Raw genomic sequence first — 22,592 nt, 5'->3', positions numbered from 1 at the left:
TAGAAGATGGATAATTCTCAGGTATGTTTCTGTAGTCTCATTTCTGAAATTCGAACTCCGCGCTTGGCAATTAAATGTGTTGTGCGAAAGATGGCGCTACTGGATAACTATGAACGACAAGACACAGTCAGAGTGTTCCTTACACAGACGCTTGAGTGCCCCCCTAGATTTTAATTTAAGCTTTCTTCTACTTCTCTTCTGCATTAACGAAGTATTTTGAGTTTATCGCCTCAAATCGAGCCTCATTTCAATAACTTTAGCGTAGGCCTGGGAGCTCCATCAAGACTAAACCAACAAGACTAGCAATGATAAAACATTTGTATTACAGGTAACTTAAAAAATCAAAATGTTTAATTATTTGTAGTCAAATACATTTTTAGTTTTGTCAAAATGACTTGTTTTTAAATGTAAACATAAACAAATGTTAGATAGAACCGTATAGTTATTTTAGCTAATTAAACTGAAACTACTAAAGTTTTATATAAAAATGTAACTGAATTTTGTGGAATATAGTTACCATGTAAGTTCATGTAGTTATTTCTCTCTGAATTCTGCCCCTCAATAATGGTTGAAAAATTGTGTAATGGCTCGGTGGTACCTTTTGTTCAGTTGTAATTGTACCTCGTTTTGCCTTTTAAGTAAATTATATTATCTATGCTGAAGTGTCAAAGTATTGACGTCCTTGCATTTTTGATATAGCAAAACCTTCTGATGTATGTATGACTTTCCGATGTGCATCTCAGTCATCTGCAAATGTACATACGTAGAACAAGATGCATTAACAGGAATGCTCGTAGAGCTGTAGGGCATAGGCCTGCCTTGCTAATGGCTGGGTCCTCGGTTTGCTAACCTCCCCAGTCCTTCACGCCATGGTGCAAACCGGGCTAGAGCCTTCCACATAAGGAGGATTTCAAACACAAAGGCCCTCAGAAGTCTGCGCCCCGTTCTCCGAACTGTCCTCGACTCCCTTCAAGGACTCGGTGCCACGCGTTCACTCCTACGAGGGCCCTCCGCAGGCTCGGCTTTTTAGCCAGGAAGCCAAACGCACCTGTCTCATCTCTGAAGAGGCCCTCATGTAATTAGCGGTAGTGTGGCTATTTGGAGCAAAAAAAATGTAAGTGTGTGTGGGGGGGTGGTTCGTCTGTTCGCCAATGGCTGGGACAATATCTATGCCAATCCTTGAGGGAACACTCGCCTCAGCAGGTCTTGGGAACGTTGTGCTAATGAGGCCAGCGTGCGATAAGGACCTGGAGCAACCCTGCCTGAGGAACAGGGTTTTGAAGAACCTGCTGGAGTTTCACTCTCATCTTCTGGAGGATTAATGTTGTTTTGTCTCTCTTTTTATGTCTGTCTCGCCTAACACTGATATTACATGGAAGTGAAATATTTGAGTAATATCAAGCCACGTCCTCCAGGGCAGTTTTACACATCGTTCCTAGACAATATTCAACATGGTCACTAATAGTTTTCAAAAGCAACCACTGTTGCCTACACAAATGTGATTATTTTAGACGTGTTCAAATAAGTAGTGAGCATACAGTAAGGTATTCTAAATAAAACTAAATACGAAGTGCTATGGTTCTGTGTCCATATGCAGTAGTAAAATGTTTACTGAAGATAGCTCTCTTTATTTGTTTGTTTTGAAACATCCACAGTATTCTGGCCTTGTTGTTGTAAATACACCAATTAAAAAGGGACATTTAAGGCCTGCAGTACTTGCTTCCTATCAGTGTTGACTGGTGAAAACCCAGGACACTGATGTTGCAGCTATTTTGACAATTTAAATATTCAAACTGTTACTCTGTTATCTTATATACACTTGAAAAGCTGGAGAATACTCTCACAGCGGAATATAGTCACATTATGTCACTGATTAGTGAGTGATCATCAGTAAACAACCCTATAAACAGACTGGGGGGTGAGAGGTTTGGGGCCTTAGTGAAGAGTCATGGCAGAACACAGTGAATTCCCCGTACAGACACAAAGCACAGAAAAGCAAAGCATTTGTAAGTGTGACACTTCGTGGTCTGTCTGATTTCTTTAGCTGTGTTGTCTGCTAGATTTCTGGTGTGACAATCTGTAAAAGGCAAAAACGCTCTATTCATAAGTCACCTTTACTGGGTTGACATAATGGTTAATTTATCTCATTTGGCCTGACCATGATGAGTGAATCTTAGAGCTGTTTTCAGATCAGTTGCAGTGGGCTATTCACGTTTAGCTGTGAGCTGTGTGGGGAGGACTGGCAGTCTCTGTCTACGCTCCAAAGTTCACAGCAGCACAGGAACAGCAGCAGAAGCCCGTCCTACGAGCCCCGCAGACCTGCACTGCTGCTAACAGGACACTATAAGAATTAGCACGCGAAGTCAGATCCACTGATTTGTCCGCAGCTGACACACCCCAGTTGGAAAATAGTGGTAACATATCGAAAGTAAGCGTTCTGAGAACAGAGTAACCTCGGGCTGCGAGTTCAGAAGCAATTCTGTTTCCTGCGTATACCCAGTGGAACTGCGTCTGGGGATGGGAGCGCGCGCGCTTTCAAGGCAGCGGAACACAGCTGGCGGTCTCGAGCGCACGATACGCGGCCTCGGCTGATTCGCACCCTGAATGTGGAGCACGTTTTTCGCTTGGCGCATTTATCGCATGCGTTCCTCACACGACGCCTGGCTGATTGCGTTCTGTAGACTAAAAAAGTATTGGTAAATACAAGCAAAAGAGAGGATTACAATTTATTATTAGTAGTAGTAGTGTAGTATTGCAGTGTTGTTGTTCCTATTCTCCTTCTTATAGGAAACTCTGCAAATTGCCAGCTTACCAAAAGACATTGTTTGGTTAAGCTGAAAATGAAGACTTAAAGGAGCAAAAAGCTATTTTTAGGACCAAAAAATATGCAATTTCTATGAAAGTGATTACTTATATTTTCTATTTTAAAATCTTTGAAACATCCAGGCCACTAGGTGTCAGCATAATGACTGTTTTACAATGTGAAAAAGAATCATTGGAAAAAATACGTATTTCTCCTTTATTATTAAAGGGCTGTGGATGTAAGCAGGACCTAGTGTGGGCCTGTATGCACAATGCCTGCAACTTGTCATTTCTCCTGACCAAGCAGTTCAGAACTAATACTGAAGTTTTCCCTGTCAGTATCATCATGTCTTAAAATGATTGTCAATTGTGATCTTCACCTCAATCAAAATCTGTCCTCCACATTTACCCATCTGTGCAGTTAACACACACTAGCGATTAAATAGGGGGGTGGGTAGCCGTAGCCCAGAGAGCAGTTGGAGTTAGGTGCCTTGCTCAAAGGCCTCAGGTCTGGGAATCGAACGCACAACCCTCCGGTCACAGGACCGGTTCCCTAACCACCAGACCATGACTGCTATAAAACTCATGCTACAGAATAAGATGATGTGCGTCTTCTGAGAGGGTGATTGGGCTCTCATTGCACTCTCAGAAGACTCAGGAAAACAGGAAAACAACACACACATAAAAAAAACGGGGGAGGACCAATCCGTTATGTCATGGAAAAGAAAGTCTGCATGCCCCCCTCTCACCCCCCCCCCCTTCCTCCCCCCACACACACCTCAGCAACACTTCACCTTCGTTCTGATGAATTGGGCCACTTTCACTGTAGTAGCGGTTTGAGGTGGGCTGATCACTCATTTCAACACGATGACCAAACTCCATCAAACACATGCAGAGTGGTGTGAACAGAGATGAATGCTGTGGTTTCCACGTCAGTGACCCAACAACACTGTCTGACTTAGAGCAATGCTGAACTTGAGACAGGCTGCTTACATAGTGGTGAAGCCAGCATATCAAAGTGTGCCATCTCCAGCCTACATACATTATATATAAACGCTCTCAATATATGATCCATTTAATGAAAAATATGTTTGTTGTTATGGTTAAGCTGATACTGTGACATCTACACATTAGAGAGGTTTAAACACAGAAGGTTTAAAGGTTTAAACAGCTTGGACTTTTTTTTTGGATTTTCTCTGACAGTTTCTAGGCCTTATACAGTTTCTATTGCCTTATACGTCATTGTGTAATGTGGTAAGCACAAGAGTAAATATGGTTTATAGTTTGTTGCACTGCACTATTAGTCATTCTTCTCTTAATCATAGCGTTGAGATATTAATTTTAGCTGCATAAGCAGCTTTAGCAACAGCCTTAAAAGGGCAGCCTTTGACCTTTTGCGGAGAGAGTTGTGCCTGGCGGGTTTCAGATCCATGTTTAGAGACCTGTGGATTCCCCCTGACTGCTACGTGCCCTTCTGCTCTTTGCTTGACTCACTGCCCCCGCACAGACCTCTCTGGGGCACTGGGACCATAAAACCCCATCAGAATGGAACCATACAGTCGCATCAAAACAAAAAGCTTGCTCTCCTGTTCTCTTTGCTTCTCTCTGCCTCCCTCTCTCTGCCTCCCCCTCTCTGCCTCCCCCTCTCTGCCTCCCTCTCTCTCTCCCCCTCTCTCTCTCTCCCTCTCTCTCTTTGTCTCCCTGTCTCTCTCCCTCTGCTCCTCTCTCTCTCTCTGATTCCCTCTCTTTTTCTCTCTCTCCCTTGCTCTTTCGTTATCTCTCTCTGCTGCCCTCTCTCTCACTCTCTCTCTCTCTCTCTCTCTCTTTCTCTCTCTGCTTTTGTCACTTTCACTATTTTCTCTTTGCTGTGCCTTGGTCTTTTCCTGTTACGTTTTCTTTTTCCTCTTTCTCTCTCTTTTTCTGTTTATCTCTTCCCCATTTGCCTCCTTCTCTCTCTCTCTCATCGGGACTCACCTTGTTCCGTGATATCGTCATCATGCAGCCCTTGAGGCGCTGTAGCTTCAAGTCCCCTGTGACAGGACACTTCCTGTGAATAACTTAGAAAGAAGTGAGAAAGGATATCATGTGCCATTAATAAAAGGGGAAACCAGCACATCTAATTTCAGAAGTGCCTTTTATACTTAGGGAGGATGGAAAGCACCGTTACACTTCCACTGAAAAGAGAATATAAGAAATTCATGGATTCACACCAGAGAAATAAAAATGTCAGCATATCAGTTAAGCAATGGGCAAAGATCTTTATTTCCGTATACCGTGCCACACAATATAAATGCATTGTTATTAATTGTACTTCAGTTCTAAAGAATCTATAAATCTGCATTCAGGGTATTACCTGTGCCTGCAGTGCAACTCACCTTGGTGATGGCGCCATGACACTCAGCCATGACACTCAGCCGTGACACTCAGCCATGACACTCAGCCATGACACTGCCATTACAAAGCATGGACACTTATTGCAGGAAGTGCCTGGTGAAAAGAATTTGCAGGCCGGATTAGTCAGATGTGGAGAAGGAACAATACAGAAGTAAAAACAATGAGTAAGAAGCAGAGAGCCTGTCAGTTCCATGTGAAGACAGCTCACAGCTCCAAAAGGTGCGTGGCAGTGTGGATGGAGGGATGGATGATCACACTGTGTTTCTCCATTTTGGTTGCTTCTCCATTACAGTTGATTCTGCTTCAGTCTTGAGAAGAAAAAGATCTGTGTATGTGCAGGAAACCGAACAGAGGAAGGAAAGTGATTCAGGCCATCCTTCTGGGAGCCATTAGAAAACATTTTATTACACTTTATATTAATTCAAACATCTCAGTTGAAGTAATATGGTCGCCTACTTTGATATGATGGCAGGAGATGATTCATCACCTCAACACTTTTCTTATTCAGATGTTTGTGTATTATTCCCCCTCTCTCCCTCAGAACAGTGTTTGATTAGAGTCACGAAGCATCGTCCACTTCATTGTTCCAAGTTCACGTCTGTTTCCTGGCAAACATCCATTATTCTTTGACAGGCACTTGCATACACTTTCTCACAAGCACACTCATTAACACACAGGCACACACCCGCACGTTTATGCACACACACACAGACACACACACACACACGCACACGCACACACACACGCACACGCACACGCACACGCACACACACACACACACACACACACACACACACACACACACACACACACACACACACACAGCCTATCTCACATCTTCTGCCTCACCAGCTGAAGGAAGTGAAAGGGCTTCGCAGATTAGCTTCAGCTGTCGCTGCTGCACTGTCCATCCTGTCCCAAGACTCTTCCTAACGGGAGGTACGACAGCCGAGCCAGGGGGAAAATGCCAGGAATGCCTCTCAATGCCGCAGAGGAACCCAGCGCCCGCCAGTGGTCCTCTGAGCTGTCGCCCCCAGTGGCTGTGGCTAGAAGGCCACCAGCTAGGGCAGCGTGCCCAGCAGACGGCAGCTGCCAGTTGTATGAGGTTCTTCATACGAAGGTCCCCATTTCAATCTTGGTCCACGACAATAACCGGGAGACAGGACAAGGCCATCAGTCTCCATTACAGGGACGGTGTTTTCTCTCACCTCGGCCTTCTCTGTCGTGTTCTCCTCAGGCTCCAAAGGAGACGCTGTCTCATACATCATTTTCCTCACAAAGCTTGAAAGCCCCCCGGAGTGGGGAGACGGCTCCTTCCTGCCCACTGGCCCCTCCCTGCATGTCGGTCCACCTTGACAGGGGCAGCTTCCACTGAGGGGAGGGGAGATTAGCATAGCAATGGGGAGCTCCTTAGGCTCGGCAGGCACTGACACTGTAAGTGACTGTGAGTGGGGACGCCATCCCGGCCTCCTCCCCTGCACCAGGACCCTTAGGTCCAAGCTGTCCTCCACACTTCCCAGTACTCTCTGTATCCTTATGGCACAGAAGCTCTAAGCACATGTAGATTTACCCAGGCTCTCTATCTCCCGAGCTCTCACCACTACTGTTCCACCTGTTTGCGGGATTTGGTTGAAGACATCTGGGAGTCAGTGGGGAGACGCCAGTGTTGTAAATCATATCAGTGCCCATATATGAGTGCCTTAGCAAGGAGTCCTAGTGAGGTGCCCTACTGAGGCACCCTAGTGAGGGTGCATGCACCCAGTCTTAAAAAGATGGAGCTCAACTTATTTTCATGCAGTCAGGAGTTTACCTGCACCAGCCACTTAATACACCCTTAATGCACCAACTAGGGACACAGAGCACACATACAGATACCCAGCAAGGCACGCTAACATGAATGCATGAGTCAACCCGAAAAACCTTTGACTTTTCAAACATTTTTTCAGTTCCCTAACTTTCCCTTGTTTGAAAAAGAAAAAAAGACGTTACTTTCCTAGAATTACAGCCCTTTTGATTCCAAGCATTTACACAAACACATTCTGTTCCACACTAAAACATTTTAAATGAAAGATTAAAAGACACAAATGCTTGAAAACATCAAATGATCAGGTGAACATTGTCATTCTGTAGTTGTTCGATGGCTACCACTTCACAATAAGAGTACCCTTATTTGGGGTAGGAATAGTTTAAGAATGGTTGAGAATTTGTTTATTAATGATCATTATTTAATCATTAATAAATAGTATTACACATAAATGTAAAGGGAACAGTCACTTATGCAGAGCTGATACCACTTTACAATAAGACCACTATTTTAAAAAGTCTATAAATGAGCACTTGCCAAATGTAAAAGTAGGCAGAAGTAGCCAAATGTGTCAGGAAATCCTGTGGGTGGTAAAATGGTAGTAATGTCTTAACAAATATATATACAAATATACAAATATAATGCTGGAAAGCATCAAGTCACTAGCATATATATATTATTTGTATATAACTGATATTGATGATTTTTAAGGTGTTTACAACCTCAACAATAATAAATAAACTAATTTAACCATTAGTAAACTCTTTAAAGAGAAGTATTACTGCAAGGACATCATACAATGTTTTGTTTGTGTTTTTGGAATAGTTCCTTAGCTAAAGGAACAAATTAGTCACACATCAAAGGATACATATCATGTGTCATGTCCAGTCATGTCCCGTAATTCTCTGGAAGTGGACATTTCAGAAAGCTGTGGTGATCCACTCTCCAGACTGGTACACTAGGCACACTACACACCAAGGCAATAATCCATAACTTTATGGATAGTTGTTTTTCTTAGTTTCTTTTCTGTGTTCTTACTACGCTTTCGTTTCCTCCCATTATTGTGCCTTTGTGTTCACTCTTATGTAAAATAAATGGGTCTGATTGCTGTGCATCTAAAATGCTAAAGTGCTTAAAATGACTTAAACTGTACAGAAACAAAATGCCATTTTGGCATCAGACCTCAAACACAATCTCTAGTGTTTAAGTGCGTACCAAAAACAACAATGTTCACTGTCCAAATATGTACAAAGGGCACTGAATCTCCCAGCCATGTCCCGTGCTGATAGTTATTCTCATTCTGCTCCAATGTTTGATTCTATAACATGTCCAAAAATGGATGGTCGGACCCAACTCCAGGGACAAGGCTTTCAACCAGTGCCATCCCTCTCGCAGTGCACCTGTCAACTCCGTGATGCACTAAGTGATAAGAAAACACCTATTACACCTTCCCAGAGGGGTGACACATCAGCCCACATCCTTTATAATTCAGGGATGTAAAGTCAAACATGAACGGCTGGGAGGTATTTTCTCTCTGTGATAGATGGGATCTTGCTGCTACTCTGAGACCTGTTGCTAAAGCCCATAACCACCTTGAGCAACTTCATCTTTGATGAAAACACTGCCAGTCACTAGCGTTTGTGGGGGGGTAGGGCGGGGGGAGGGTCTCTGATCAGCAGAGCAAGACAGAGGGAAGAATAATTCCTGTAGGCATCTGGGAAACCCATCCTATAACACTTATCTGTATGTAATTAGAATAACTTATAGAATCATATAATACTCTAAGGAATATCCAGTTTTGTGGCACACCTCTCATTTCTGATGTCCGCGATGTCATGACACCATGTATGTTTGAAGCCTATAGAAACATTTGGGGTCATATCAGCTGGCAGAGTCATTTTGGTTTTGGGATTAAGACACGTTTTGTGTCCATTTATAGTTTTATCAACCAATGACCTTTGACCCATAGACAGCATCAAGCGGTTAGTGACCCAGAATTCTCTGAGGCTGAGATATGAATGTATGATAGCCAATATAAACAGAACTGAAACTTTTCTTTATGTTATAAAATTTCATATAAGCAAACAGTAATTTTCAGTTAAACATGAGGCATCTGCTGTAAAAGTAAATATTGTATTTTTGTAAGCTTTTGATAAGTGTGTAGTAAGCTGTTGTTGTTACAGCATAGGACTATGTACTGATATAAAAGAGTCATTTGTTACATGCCAGGCCTCTGTGGATCTCAGATTGTAGAAGTTAAACCGATGACGAAAAACAGACGTATGTACTACATTCAAAATGTCCACTTATTCGTAATATACAGATTACATAGAAATCAGACAGCGGCTGCTCTATGCAAAGAATAAACATTTTCACTGGTTTCTGCTTTTTAGCAATGCAGATATTTTGTCCAGCAAGAATTAATATTTATAATCCATAATAATGCTCACATATTCCTTGAGTCTCCTGAAAGAATCACTTTCGGAGTTATTTGTTTAGTGGAGAAAAAAAGAGGCTTCAGTATGGAAAGAACTATGCATAAACTAACAATCATCCCAGAACAGACAACAGATTGAGCAGAACAAAAAGAACGTTCATTATGGGATGTGTGAGCACTTAGTCTTTTGTCCTCTATGGAGATTGCTAGGCAAAGAATCACTTCACTCATTCAGAGCTCTTGGCTGGAATTCTCAGAGAAGTATGAACTCTAATCTATGTGACTCCTGTGCTATGTAAGTCATGCACATTTTAAACGTCAGAGAATAATGTTGCCTCTATCTGTTTCAGACATTAGCCACGGAGAGTGATTGCATCTGGCTTGGAAAAGCTTGCCTATTGTCAACTAACAGACCCATGCAAGTCTCAGATACATTTCTCATAACAATGGGGGAACTGTACGTCAAATGTTGTATATATACTCTACATCAAAAAACATTTTTTTTTTTTACATAATGAAATTATATGCTTATGCTATCAGCACATAGGTTTACTACCAGTAGGATTTTCTTTTGTCAAAAACCACCTTCCCCTTTGTCATGTGGAAGAGGTCTGTATTCATGGCAATACTTTATGAATTACATGACATATTCCATTTCTTTGCACACCGCTGATCAAACTGTGGAGAGTGCCGGACGTGTTGACGAGGGCGTTCCATGCCGCCTGCTTTAACCTCACGCCAGAACATCTGCCTTTAAGGCAGCTGTAGTGAAAAGATCCCCCCCTGTGTGTCATCGCAGCCCATTGCCATATCCCGACTGTTAAAAGCGCGGGCCTCATTGAATTAGCCCAGCCGGAAGTGGTGTGTGGAAGTGCCTCCGGTCGAGGTAAATGAGCAGGCCTCATTATCTTTTAAGAGGACAGGCTTTTGTGGAGGCATATGAAGGTACACTTCACAGAGGCAGAGTGCCGGGCTCTGCCTGCTACAGTTCCTCGCCTCATTTCTACAAATGGCTGTTTACTGCCAGCTTAGTTTAATGAGATCAAACTGTAATGCATCCTGGACATGTCCTGCTCGTCAGCGTTCAGTATGCAAACAATATGTGGACATCTACTGACACTCATTTTCATTGCACAAAAATGTAAATGTATTCAAATATTGACATGATCTGTTGTCATCATTGTCCTTTTTGTTCTTTTTTTAAGTTAATACTGTGTCTTATAGTTTTAATTAGTAAATGTTATGATATCTGAACTGCATTGTGTGTGTGTGTGGGGGGGGGGTTATATATGCTTTAATTTTGAATGTGAATCATACTTTATCTCTGTGCTGTAGAGTACAGGCCCTTTGTCTGTATTAGACATGGAGAGGCGAAATAGGAGAGCAGGAAAAACATGATATTGAGGTCCAGGGAGATTGTGGGGGAAGGGACCGTGAAAGGGGCCGTGTTGAATCGCCTATCTGGCTTCCCAGCCCCCTACTCATCAAGAGAGGCGAGTGGGATTTCTGGGTATTGTAGTACGAACACTTGTGGATTTATTACCATACTCAAACTACAGGAATTTGTCATTTTTCTTTCACTGTGGGTGACGCCAATTATCAACATTACACAACGTATTTAAGTGGATTTATATATATTTGCTGGGAGGCCATTGTTTTGGCTACAGTGTATAAATGTAAATAAACTTCAAGTTCCACTGTGCACCATCAACGTACGCAGGCGCTGTAGCTGCGGACGTGTAGATCAACTAGACATGAATGGGGTGGTAAACGAACGACAATGCGGGTCATAACTATAAGTAAAAAAAAACGATAAACATCACATCATGGGATATTTGAAATTGTAACGTTTAACGCAGCCAACGACATCTGCCCCGCGGTGCTGTCTCGCCATAGACAACAACAACTGGACGCAGTTTCTGAATTCCATCTGTTTGGAGGTTTAAACACCAGAAGAAAACATCTGACGGTAACGTTTTTAATATCGCAAATTTAAAATGCCACGGGACAACAAATCCTCTCTGATACAGAAAATAGCGAGTCACGCTTACGCGACGTTTACGAACTGCTGCTCATCTGCTATTGGGGAAAATAAAGTATTTCTAGATAATCAAGCAGCCCTCACAGCCCTGTTGACCCAAATCAGGGCTGCAGACTTGAAAATTGCGCCTCCGAAAAAAGGATCGAAGTCAACCCATAACCCCCCTGTCACTTACATGCACATATGCGAAACAGATACCTTCAGCATGGGGGTGTTCTTGTTGAAAAGAGGGGCTTCTATACCTTTGCACGATCACCCTGGAATGAACGGGATGTTAAAGGTTCTATACGGCAAGGTTAAAATAATGTGTTTTGACAAGTCGGACAAGCCGCCTGATCCCGCAGCCGAGAACGAGACTCTGTTTGACCCACCGTTATCACCTTTCCAGAAGGATGCTCTTTCGCTTTCCGTCCCCAGATCTACTGGTGAATTCACCCAACACAGCGACCCTTGTGTTCTGACCCCCGTGAAAAACAACATTCATCAGATTGATGCGGTGGATGGACCCGCGGCGTTTCTCGACATATTGGCACCACCTTACGACCCTGACGGTGGGAGGGACTGTCACTACTACAAAGTTTTACAGACTGTGGGTAAAAATGTTGACAAGGAGTGTGATCAGAGCCGCGTAGAGGAAACGTGGCTTTTAGAGATCCCGCAGCCTGATGAGTTCTGGTGTGGGGGCGAGCCGTACCCCGGTCCCCCCGTTTCCGTTTAGGAGCGCTTATATCGGAGCCAACGTTGTGCCTAATCAAGCCTTCACAACAACGGCGTTGTCGCCGTCCTGTGTAACACGACTTCCAAGCTTGAACGACTATTTAGCTTGTGTACACATTTCTGACTGTATTAACTCTTCCAAATTGCTCAGGCATCACTGAACATATACCTAAGTTACTTGTTTGTCTCCCTAGATTTGGGAACCTGTGCTATATATCCGCGATTTTAAATTATAAATCGACAGACTTTGCTATAAATATTGGATGTAATCCTCCTTTCATTGCATTGCCTTTCAGCTTGTCTACGTGGACACTAGTCTCCATAGCCTCTAAATCGTATTTGTTCTTTATTTATTAAAAACATATATGCAATCAACTATTAAATTGTATACATTTTAAATGTTTATATTATTATGCCTTTAAAACACAATTAAATTTATTAAATTACAGCTTGCATTTTTATCTGTTCCTTCAAATATTTCGTATTAGGTTTACTGTCACTTGAAAAAAACATCTGCAGTATATAGGTTAGGCCTATGTTATGGACTGATCTATATTCAGTTTATGAAACCTGAAGGGGAAATCCTTGAAAATGCCAGGATTTGATCGGTTTTCTTCTCAATGCAAGTGCAGTGCCTGCAGTATGTAAATGACTGTCTTCATAATGTTCACTATGGCTTTTGTGAAATTAATGACAAGATCTTCACTGTTCCCAGCAAACATGGACCTTAGTGTGTGAACTGACTTGCATACTCCAAAGTTTGACTTGTCACGATGAATTACTTGTGAGCTGTCATGTGTGGTGTGATGTTATGGTGACTGTACGCATGGTCTTGGGGGGGTTGGGGTAAACAGTAAATTGTGCAGCAGACATGGGGGAGGAGGAGGTCGTCTATCATAAATCCTGCTTCAGTGATGCCATTCTAGCAAAGCCTGGCGAGCCCTTATGCATGTGGTCATTGCTAATTCTGAAGTGATCTCGCTCTTATAATGTTTCTATTGGGTCTAACCGCTTTACCAGTTATATCACAGATGGTTTATTCTGTGACATCATTGGTAAATTCATAAAAGCTTTGATTCACAGATTTGGGACAACGTCCAGCCCACTGATAGCTGGATTTTAAATTCTATAAGGCTTATTCACTTACTTAGAGATTCTTTAGGACACACAGAAGACTATATTCCCAAAACACCAGATTTTGTCCTGATAAAAGATTTATATTGTAAAATAATCTTGTCTAGAGTTCCCAATATGTTCATCCACTGTTAAGAAAGCCCAGCTTTATGTTCTGACTTCATCAGGTTATGCTCCAACGATCCACAGTTCAGGCCATCTTTAGTATGCAGTAATCTGATTTTGGACTCCTGGACAGTAATTGCTTGTAACTGACAATGTATAGATTACAGTGAGTTGTCTCTGTGTATTGGTGTTAGTTCATGGCTTGAGCTAAAGGAGAATTTGTTAGTAAGAAGAACACAGGCTGCAGCTGATTTATGAGCACTCTGGCTGTTTTATAGTAAGCACAATAAAGAGTCTTGCCAATCAATTTAACAATAAAAAATTTTACTTATGCAGTTAAATGAGACAAGGCTTCATTTGACCTACAACAGAATTCTAAAATCCTAAACAAAAGTAAGACATAGTCAAATCCAAACAACATAATGTATACACTAACAAACAGGAGAAAATACACACATGATCCCTCCATATAACAGTCACAAAAGTGATCATTTGCATAATTACAATAGATTTAAATGCATTTAGTGGAACTGGATGACAAGCGAATGTTACTTTGTATATGTACATAATCTCAAAATATTTCTGTGCTTTTGAATTTTGTGATATTGTATAAAATAATTCAAAGCATATTCTGTGTATTTTGTTTTATAAAGCTTTGAATTCCTGAAAATTGTTATTATCTCAGACTCTATTGCTCATAATGGGACATTGTTATATATCTGGATGCCATCAACAATACAGTTTCCTGTTCTAAACCAGGGATTATCCCCACCTCTGCAGGTGAGATTTAGCATTACCTTTTTAACCACATTCAGATCACAGTAACTCAAATGTTTGCCATCTAACTCTCATATGTTATTTTTGAAGCATAACTTTTTTTTTCTTTTTTTTTGACATTTGCTACTTGAGGGTAAACATTTTTTAGATTGTGGTCACCAAGTGAATTACTACACTGCATTAAGAAGGGATAGAAAAGATTTTCACTGCACTGTTTACAATAAGAAAAAAACTAGCAGAAATCTGGGACAAAAGAAAACATAATGTCAACATTGCGCCGATGCTAGAGTTAGCCCTGACCTATACTCTTCAGGGGAGGGATATTTTATAAAATATATTTAGAATTACTGGAGACAACACATTCGACTCCTTTCTAGAGTGTTGTAAAAAATATCTGAGGTGTTGTTGTCACTATGTTGTTCTGAACAGATGTTAAGACAAACACAAACAAACCCACATGCACATTAACTTGTATTCTACTGTAAGCCATAGCCAGAGTATGTGGGGGTACTTGTCCTTGTGAGATGGTGAGTCAGAATTGACTGCTGTGCACATGGGAATTTCCCTTCAGGTTTAGTTAAAAGTTTCCTGCTCTTATAATAACGAAAATTAATTGTAGGCTACAACAAACATGTCAGAATTTAAGTTTTATTTATTATCTTTACGGTGACACAAAGTTGGGCCAGTGATTTACTGACCTACGTTAGTTATTTCAGTCCAATTACATATGTTTCAACATTAACAAAAACAAGCGTCACGTCAGTGTAAGTTCGGTTATTCACATTTCTTTAAACCACAATGGATCACTTGCGACACAAAACGATTTGTACAAAAATATATTTCTGAAAAACTTTCTTATTAAAGGACCACTGTACAATTTATTTAAAAGCCTCATTGGGTGTGTAGCTATATACAAAAAGAACGGACAAAGGCACAATAAAGGGATAAAAGATAGTTAGACTCAGCTTGCCAAGAAACACATTTTAACCAGTTCCAAGTTATTGCAAGTTTGCAATTAGAGCGTTTATAGCAATGTAATAAACGCTCATGACGCCAGCTCTGCGACAGAGGCACAGAAACCCTCTGTGTTCGCCCATTAGACAATGATTGTAACCACTCAACAAAACGTACATTTTACTTCGAAATTAGAATACGTATTCCCACATGCTGCAGTTATTTCATTAAATTATTCGACCTACATATATATAAACAAAGTGCGTTTCGTCAGTCGGCATGTGACTGAGACAGGTAGAGGGAAAAAGAAACGCGCCGATTGAGGACACACAACTAGTGTCCCTCACTCTTGTCCTTTAGCAAAGTGGTTTGCTTTTTCATCAGATACCCAGTTTTGTTTTGCAGAGTGGTAGGCTACGACCACGGCTATTGCCTAGTGTTTGATGCTGCCCTGCTGTCGTGGAGCTTTATTGGCTGGAGTTAGAGGAGCAGATTCCCGATGAGCCGATGCTGATGGCGCGCTCGGAGGTGGAGCTGCTCGGGGGCGCGGATGATTTCCTCTCTTTCTGCCTCAGGTGGATCTTGGTGTGTCTCTTTCTCTCGTCGCTTCTTGCAAACTTTCGCCCGCAGAAATCGCAAGCGAACGGTTTCTCTCCGGTGTGCGTACGGATATGAGTTGTCAGGTGATCACTGCGACTGAAGTTTCTCATGCATATCCGACACTGGAATGGTTTGTGTCCTGTGTGAATGCGGATGTGTCTGGTTAGCTCATCAGATCTGGAGAAGCGCCTGTCGCATCCTTCCGCGGGGCAGGGATATGGCCGCTCGTGAACAGGGGTCTTGCTGGGTCTGTTGGGATACTTCCTGGGCCGCAGGATCGGCCTTAAAGGCAGATTCTGGGGACTGTAGGCTGTGGGCAACCTGGGTCCTTCAGACACGGGTCCGCCCAGCGTAAAGTTCCTAATAGTGTTCAGTGGTGTCAAAGGTGGGGGAACCCTAAACGACTCCAGCGGACAGGAGAATGGCTTGCGGTCAGGAATAGATTGCATGTCCCTCTGACAGGTTGGCTGAAAAAAACCGGCATAGTCTGGGATTATCGGGAACAGACCGGCATCGGTGTTCGGCTTGGGGGAGGAGTAAGACGGTGGCGGATAGGAGATGGGACAGGTAGAAGTCGAGAGGAAGGCGGAAGGGTCTTGGTAGACCTCTCCACAGCCCGAGTACGGCGGAGGAGGCGAGTAGATGTGTTCCATGTCTGCCTGGTTCTGTGCCACTGTGCAGCTGAGGGTGCTGGAGAAATGACTCGGTGAGACTGACGATGACGGAGAGGAGGATGCTGATGAGGGTTGGGTCATGCCCAAAATCCCGGCGCTAACGATGTTGATAACGCCTTCCGGATTCCAATTGCCTGGATACTGGGAGTCGATGGAGAACTTTCCCATGTAGGTGAAAGTCTGGTTGCGAGGAACCGTTGACTGCGCGAAGCTAGAGTAAGACAGGTCGATGGACCGCTTTTCTGTGCTCATATCCCCGCTAATAATGCCATCTGCAAGAAAAGACAGCAAAAACGTACAGTTATAAAGTGGCCCACATTTACGCAAGGAATTTATTTGCTTCCACTATTGCTGGGTTTTGTGCGGTTGTATTAAATGCAGGTGTTTGGGCGTAAAACATAACTTTGATTTTACGCGCCTACTAACCAAAATGAATGATTTATATGTCAAATCGGGGAGTCAAAGGAAAGTACACATCACACGCTCATCTGGCAGTTCGCAGCAGTGTTCACATTCGGCACCTGAAACTTTACCGTCCTTTAAAGTGACTTAAGAACACGTGACGACAAAGCAGGCAGGGAAGGCGCACGATAGCTTACCTCCTGGGGGTCCATTTATCTGCTCGTAATGTCCTCCTAGATCACCATTCGGAAATATAGTCACCGATGGAGGCAAAGATGCGCCAATCTCATCAACTGAATAGATGCCCTCAGAGAGAGGATGTGCAAAGCCGCCGAGAGTAACAGGGGTTTTCTCCAAAGTTTTAGCGGTCATCATTCAGTCTTTAGAGGCTCGCTTCAGAAGTGTTTACAACGTGCAGAAATGCTGTTTGCCTGCGAACGAGCTCTGCTTCCTACAAAACGTACATCTGCAACGCTGTCACTAAACTTTGGAGTATCGTTCACTCAAATAACAACAAAGTAAGCCTCATCTGGCCCGGGCTGTTTGTTGAATGACAGATCCTTGCGGGGCTGGTAGTTGTAGTATGTATATATGGGGAGCCTTTGAATGTACCGTTACGTCACTGACCATACAAGGACTGGATGGCAAAAGAGGAGTAGCGCTGCGACCGCTGATTGGTCTGGGGGCAGTGACGACACGAAATGATACTTGTCAATGGAGAACTTTTTTGCTTAAATCAATTGTAATAGGAAAATAAAATAAACAGTTAGCTCGAGGCCAAAATGAAGGAAAGTACAACCAGAATGTCCCGAAACAAAACGCTCTGATCAACACAGTGAACATTTACTAACAAATATTGTGGAAAATATAGTTTCTGAAATCGCTCGTTCCGATTCACCTATCGTTCTGCATCAGGAATTCCGGTTTAAACTCACCCATACATGGTTTTATCCGGTGAAATAATGACACCCATTCGTACATATATGGGACTTATTCCGGAACATCAGCATCGGAAACTGACGAATCCTGCCGAGCAAAAAGAAGCCGCTCAACTGCCATCTGAAAACCACAATCAAATGAGACGCACAATCACGGAATTTCTACCTTTGCTGTCTTACTGTCGGAAAGTCTGTTCGATCTATTTGAATAGCATATGTTTTTGGAAACAGGGAAACGTTTTTAGTAACTATACTCTATATTTAGCGTGTAGTTGGAACATAGGTTATAATTGATTATATATTATTGCTGATATACTATTTGAACCTAGCCATAATAATAAATACAATAATAATTGTTGTGTTAAGATAGTATGCCTGTAATAAATAAAGCATCAATAAAAACCTTTCCAACTACATAATAATAATAATTATTATTATTGTTGTTGTTGTTGTTATTATAATTATTATTATTGTAAACATTATTTTGTCTGATTGCCCTCTAGTGGTTTGTTATGGAATATATGAAATATCTGTTTAAAAGAAATAAATAAACAACAATGATCTGGCTTGTGCATCATCTTCTACATAATCTTACTGTGTGAGAAATGACGGGTCAGCTAAAATGATCCACATTGTTCTTGCAAACCAAAGATCAGTATGTCAAAATCGCTTTCTTTGTTTGCATCGCTTGACTTGTTCCTAAACTAAATAGACTAAAATTTTCCAATTGTAGCCCAAATGACCATACATCTAAATATAGGCTTTAAATGTTCCGCTGTATTCCGCTGTGAGGTTTAAGATGCGACGCGAAACATGCATGCGCGCTGTCTGAAGGATGAATTTCCCCCGTGGGTTTAGAAACTTCTCTCAATTAGAGCTATGGAGGTGGGAGCTGGGGGTGGTTAAGCAAACCAATGACAGCGCCAAGATAGAAAAGATGACACATATAAATTAAGTAGCCTGCCATATTCACTTGGTCTTCATACTACATAACTGCATCTCACAGTGTCCCTGGCTTCATATCCAGGCATGTTTCGCACGGGATTCTCTGGTGGCGAAAATAATAATGTTTGCGTGGATCCTGTAACCACAAACTACATAATAACATATAACTTCTTTATGGCCTACAAAATAAACTGAAATCTAAGCACCTTGCTTTTTCCAAAAGAAAATTCTCAAGATACAGTGTTGGTAATAAAGAAACATCAATAAACTCCTGACTATCTCAAACATGCCTGGTAAAGTATTAATCGGTTTAAAACCTATAGACCACTTCTAGATGCGCTTTACCATTATAAAGCATGGTACATGTTCAATGGCGCTGTATGCTTTTCGCCTGTACTTGCAACACAGGTTAAATGTCATGCACAGGCTTCTAGTCCAACAGGACTTGCGCCTCAAGGTAAATTAGCCTAACATTACTCACAAAACGTTCAGTTCCGTGTTTCAGGTGAAAAACGCAATTTACGAGGAAAAGTCAGAATTAACGCTTATGTACAACGTTTGAATTGTTGAATTGAATTGAAATATATTCAGTAAGAAACATATTCAATAGCATAATATTCAGTTTTTTTTAAGACTCTCAGGCCTGTAACTCACGGCATGAGTAAACATCCATACCAAAACCACCAGAGAGTAACCGTTTTGTTTGTTTGTTTTGCTGTGTTTTTTACCTGCCTGGCACATGTAGTGATGGGATTAGGTGATGTATCTGGATAACCACGCGTATTTCCCGCGGGCTCCTGACCTTTCAACTCTTTCGCGCAGGGGGCAGTGGTGCGCGCCTCACGCCTAGAAAGTTATCGCATTGCTAGGGCGTGCCTTGAAAACTACGCTTATCTTAGCTGGTGGTTAGTTTTGCCCTTTTACACTCCGCTGTGATTTGGGTTTGTGGTTTCCTTTAGTAATGGTTTAGCTTTGGATACGGCTAGGAAATCCCAATTTGTTCTTAATGCAACGCTGCTCTTGGGTGTAAGTAGCATCCAATTAGATGTGCATAACAAAATCGTTCTCAGCAGTACTTTCAAACACTGAGATTTATGGCATAGCTAATTTCACTGTATTCTTTATTCACCTTTTAAAAGGTTTTGGTATGCTTTTGTGCAAGTGTGCATTTGTTATGAAGTCACTGTAATCCCCTGACCAGTGAGGCCTGTAGCTTCTTATTCGGTTCCCACCACTTTCCCCTCCTGTATTAACCACTCATTCCCTTTCATGTTACAGAAGCGTAGACACGGAATGCCCGTGTCGGTGTTGGCCGTGCTTACAGCTGAGAGGCTGTCTTTTTTACGGGCAGAATAACAGGTTTTCTACACCTTTACACATTACATCAGCCAAAAACAACACTTTACTTTTACTCTTTGCTGGTATAAATAGATTGCATAGCAAACAAATAAATAAACAAATGGGAGGGAACATACGTTTTTATTCTCTCTGTTCTGTTTATTACAGATTCATGCCAAACATCTGTCCCCCACTTTATGTCTCTTATGAACCTCAGCTATGAATAAGGACCAGACGTTTCTCATAGGCAGCCCACACACTTCTTCCTCTCGTGTCTCCGATCTAGTGTCTGCTCTTCACTGGTCACACAATTCTGTTCTTTAGGCTAGGAAAGGTACAAGCTGACCCTAGAACAGTCATGATCTGAGAATTCTAATGCCTAACAGCGAAGCCATTGCAGTAATGAATGTTACTTCTGTGCTCAGTCAATGGTAAGCTTCACTTTCATGCTCACTTTTAAGTGACATTAAAGACATGTTACTGTGTCCAAAAGAAAAGGACATTTAAAATTATGTCCAACATTTCCTCCCCAGGAAAATACGGGAAATAAAGTGAGAATTGTGGGTCAAGTTCAAAGTAGTCTGTGCTGACCCACGACTGGCTCGCTTTAGTGGTTTCTGAGGGAAAAAAAAGTCCCATAATTTATACTATAAGAACGAGCTGAAATAAGATCAGAGTGAGTCTTTGAAGTATTGATACATGGATCACATCTAAACAGGCTATTCCTTCATTTGAGGGGAAATTTCACAGCTACACTCAAATATACAGTTATCTAATCTATTGATGGAAGCTTAAATGTGTATACAACACAGGAAACCTCAAAGCTCTAAACGCAGCCACTCAAATCCCCAAATATCATCAGGCATCCTGTTGCCATTCAACTGCACATATTTTCATTGCCTCACATACAAGTGCTGGTTATTTTTGTAGGGGTGTTGCTGTCATCATCATGGCTGGTGATCAGTTCATGATTCTTAATACAACCCAGGACACCGTGGCGTCATAACGATTCTTAATCACGTTACAAATGGAGCCATCTGTTGTCACGGCATCAGGGTGCTGCGCTCGTGGGCTGGTGTTGCTCAGATGGTATCAAATACCAAACAGAGCCAAAAACAACTTGTTTGGAGCCATGGATTGTTCTTAGTGCTGTGAATTGGAATATATATATATATATATATATATATATATATATATATATATATATATGAATGTTACTTCTGTACATAACACAGAAAAATCTATAGGCTATATATATTTGTTTGCTTGTTTTTCTGTGTTATGTTTGGTCTGTGCTGTTGACAGTGCTGTCCTTAGGATTAGTGGCGAGTGATTTAGCCCCGTGTCACTACCCCCCCCCCCCCCCCCCCCCCCACTTTTGTCACCTCCGTCAGCCACACAGTGATCAGTTAAGAGGTCTTGTTTGCATCGTCACACCAACAGCTCGGTTGATATCGACTGTGGTGTGGTTGCGCAAATCACGCCATCCGTTCGATAGCAACACGCCGAGACATCGACCCTGGCGAAGATATTCTGGGTCACATGGCCAATTCTCAACCGCAGAGCGACGGTTGTAAATTTAAAGGCAAATGTGACAGGCGGCTGACAGAGACGCAAGGGCCTGGCTGATTAGGTTGGCGTGACAACTGTTGTTGATGGGGGAAGTCCTCTGACTGTGGCTTCAGGACCTGCGGATCCATAATGAGGACAGAGGTAACTAGGGCATGCCTGTTTTTAAAGCTTGTATTAATTGCCGGGCATTGTAGAAGGAACCTGCCATAGATAAAACTCATCTGCTTCCAGTGACAAGGTGTTGGACCAGAATTTTAATTGCCCATATAAATGGCTCTTGCTTTACAAGCTGCATGAAGACCCCTCGGCCTTCGCTGTTGATTATGCAGGTGCGTAACGGAAGCTGGACAAATCCGCCCTGTTTAACCCCCACTGATGCTGATAACAGTCAAGGGCCACAAACCGGCCCCTCTGCATTTTACAGTTGCTAGAATTACAAACTCCATTGTGAGACCCACATTGCCGTTTGTTCTCAATGGATAATTGTGGCCGTAAGACAACTGGACGCGAGGTGCCGGACGAAACACAAAAGCGCTCAAGTCTGCCCAGAACAGTGACGAGCTTTAGCCGCTAACTGGCGACGCGGGATTTTTCGCATTTTCGGGGATTCTTTGCATCCTCCCCCACCAAAGAAAGAAGGAAGCTTCTTGAGATGCTCTTGTCCTTTGTTTGCCTGCCCACGCATGCAAAAATGTTTGCGCGCTGTGCAGAAGGAGCCCGGCCTGACGCGGCGGGGTCTGGCAGGCCCCGTGCCCATTGGCTGCTGTGCTCTGGCGGTCTGGGGCCGGGAACGATGGGGCTCAGTGTGCTCACCGCCCACGCCGGGCGGCCGCTGAATCCAGGGGCTTTCTCTCCTGCATGTGCTCGGGGTCGCCCAGGGTCGAGCGACTCCTGCACACGAGGATATATCAAGCGACCTTTTCCTCCCTTGCTCCTGCCCTTCTGTTTTCCTCTTTTT

The 22,592-nt window shown here is 42.6% G+C and overlaps 2 protein-coding genes across 2 annotated transcripts; one reads left to right on the top strand and one right to left on the bottom strand.

The window, feature by feature from the left end:
• Nucleotides 1–11,164: 11,164 nt before the first annotated feature.
• Nucleotides 11,165–12,643, top strand: adoa (2-aminoethanethiol (cysteamine) dioxygenase a). The gene has a single exon (XM_077000590.1). It carries the CDS (start codon nt 11,435–11,437, stop codon nt 12,194–12,196), a length of 762 nt encoding a protein of 253 aa, XP_076856705.1. The 5' UTR covers nt 11,165–11,434; the 3' UTR covers nt 12,197–12,643.
• Nucleotides 12,644–13,786: 1,143 nt separating this feature from the next.
• On the bottom strand, nt 13,787–17,457 carry egr2b (early growth response 2b). Its single transcript, XM_077000588.1, has 2 exons — nt 17,039–17,457; nt 13,787–16,711 (listed from the first exon to the last, which is right to left on the bottom strand). Exons 1-2 carry the CDS (start codon nt 17,214–17,216, stop codon nt 15,633–15,635), a joined length of 1,257 nt encoding a protein of 418 aa, XP_076856703.1. The 5' UTR covers nt 17,217–17,457; the 3' UTR covers nt 13,787–15,632.
• Nucleotides 17,458–22,592: the final 5,135 nt, after the last annotated feature.

The sequence above is a fragment of the Brachyhypopomus gauderio genome, chromosome 3, assembly GCF_052324685.1.
Source record: "Brachyhypopomus gauderio isolate BG-103 chromosome 3, BGAUD_0.2, whole genome shotgun sequence".
Taxonomy (NCBI): Eukaryota; Metazoa; Chordata; class Actinopteri; order Gymnotiformes; family Hypopomidae; genus Brachyhypopomus; species Brachyhypopomus gauderio.
This window is presented reverse-complemented; position numbering and strand designations above follow the sequence as displayed.

Bases quoted from the DNA above. Each gene is read 5' to 3' on its own strand.
- adoa (XM_077000590.1), top strand. From the start codon at position 11,435: ATGCCACGGGACAACAAATCCTCTCTGATACAGAAAATAGCGAGTCAC.
- egr2b (XM_077000588.1), bottom strand. From the start codon at position 17,216: ATGATGACCGCTAAAACTTTGGAGAAAACCCCTGTTACTCTCGGCGGC. The intron at 16,712-17,038 runs GTAAGCTATCGT...CTTTTCTTGCAG, and splicing joins GATAAATGGACCCCCAGGAG to ATGGCATTATTAGCGGGGAT.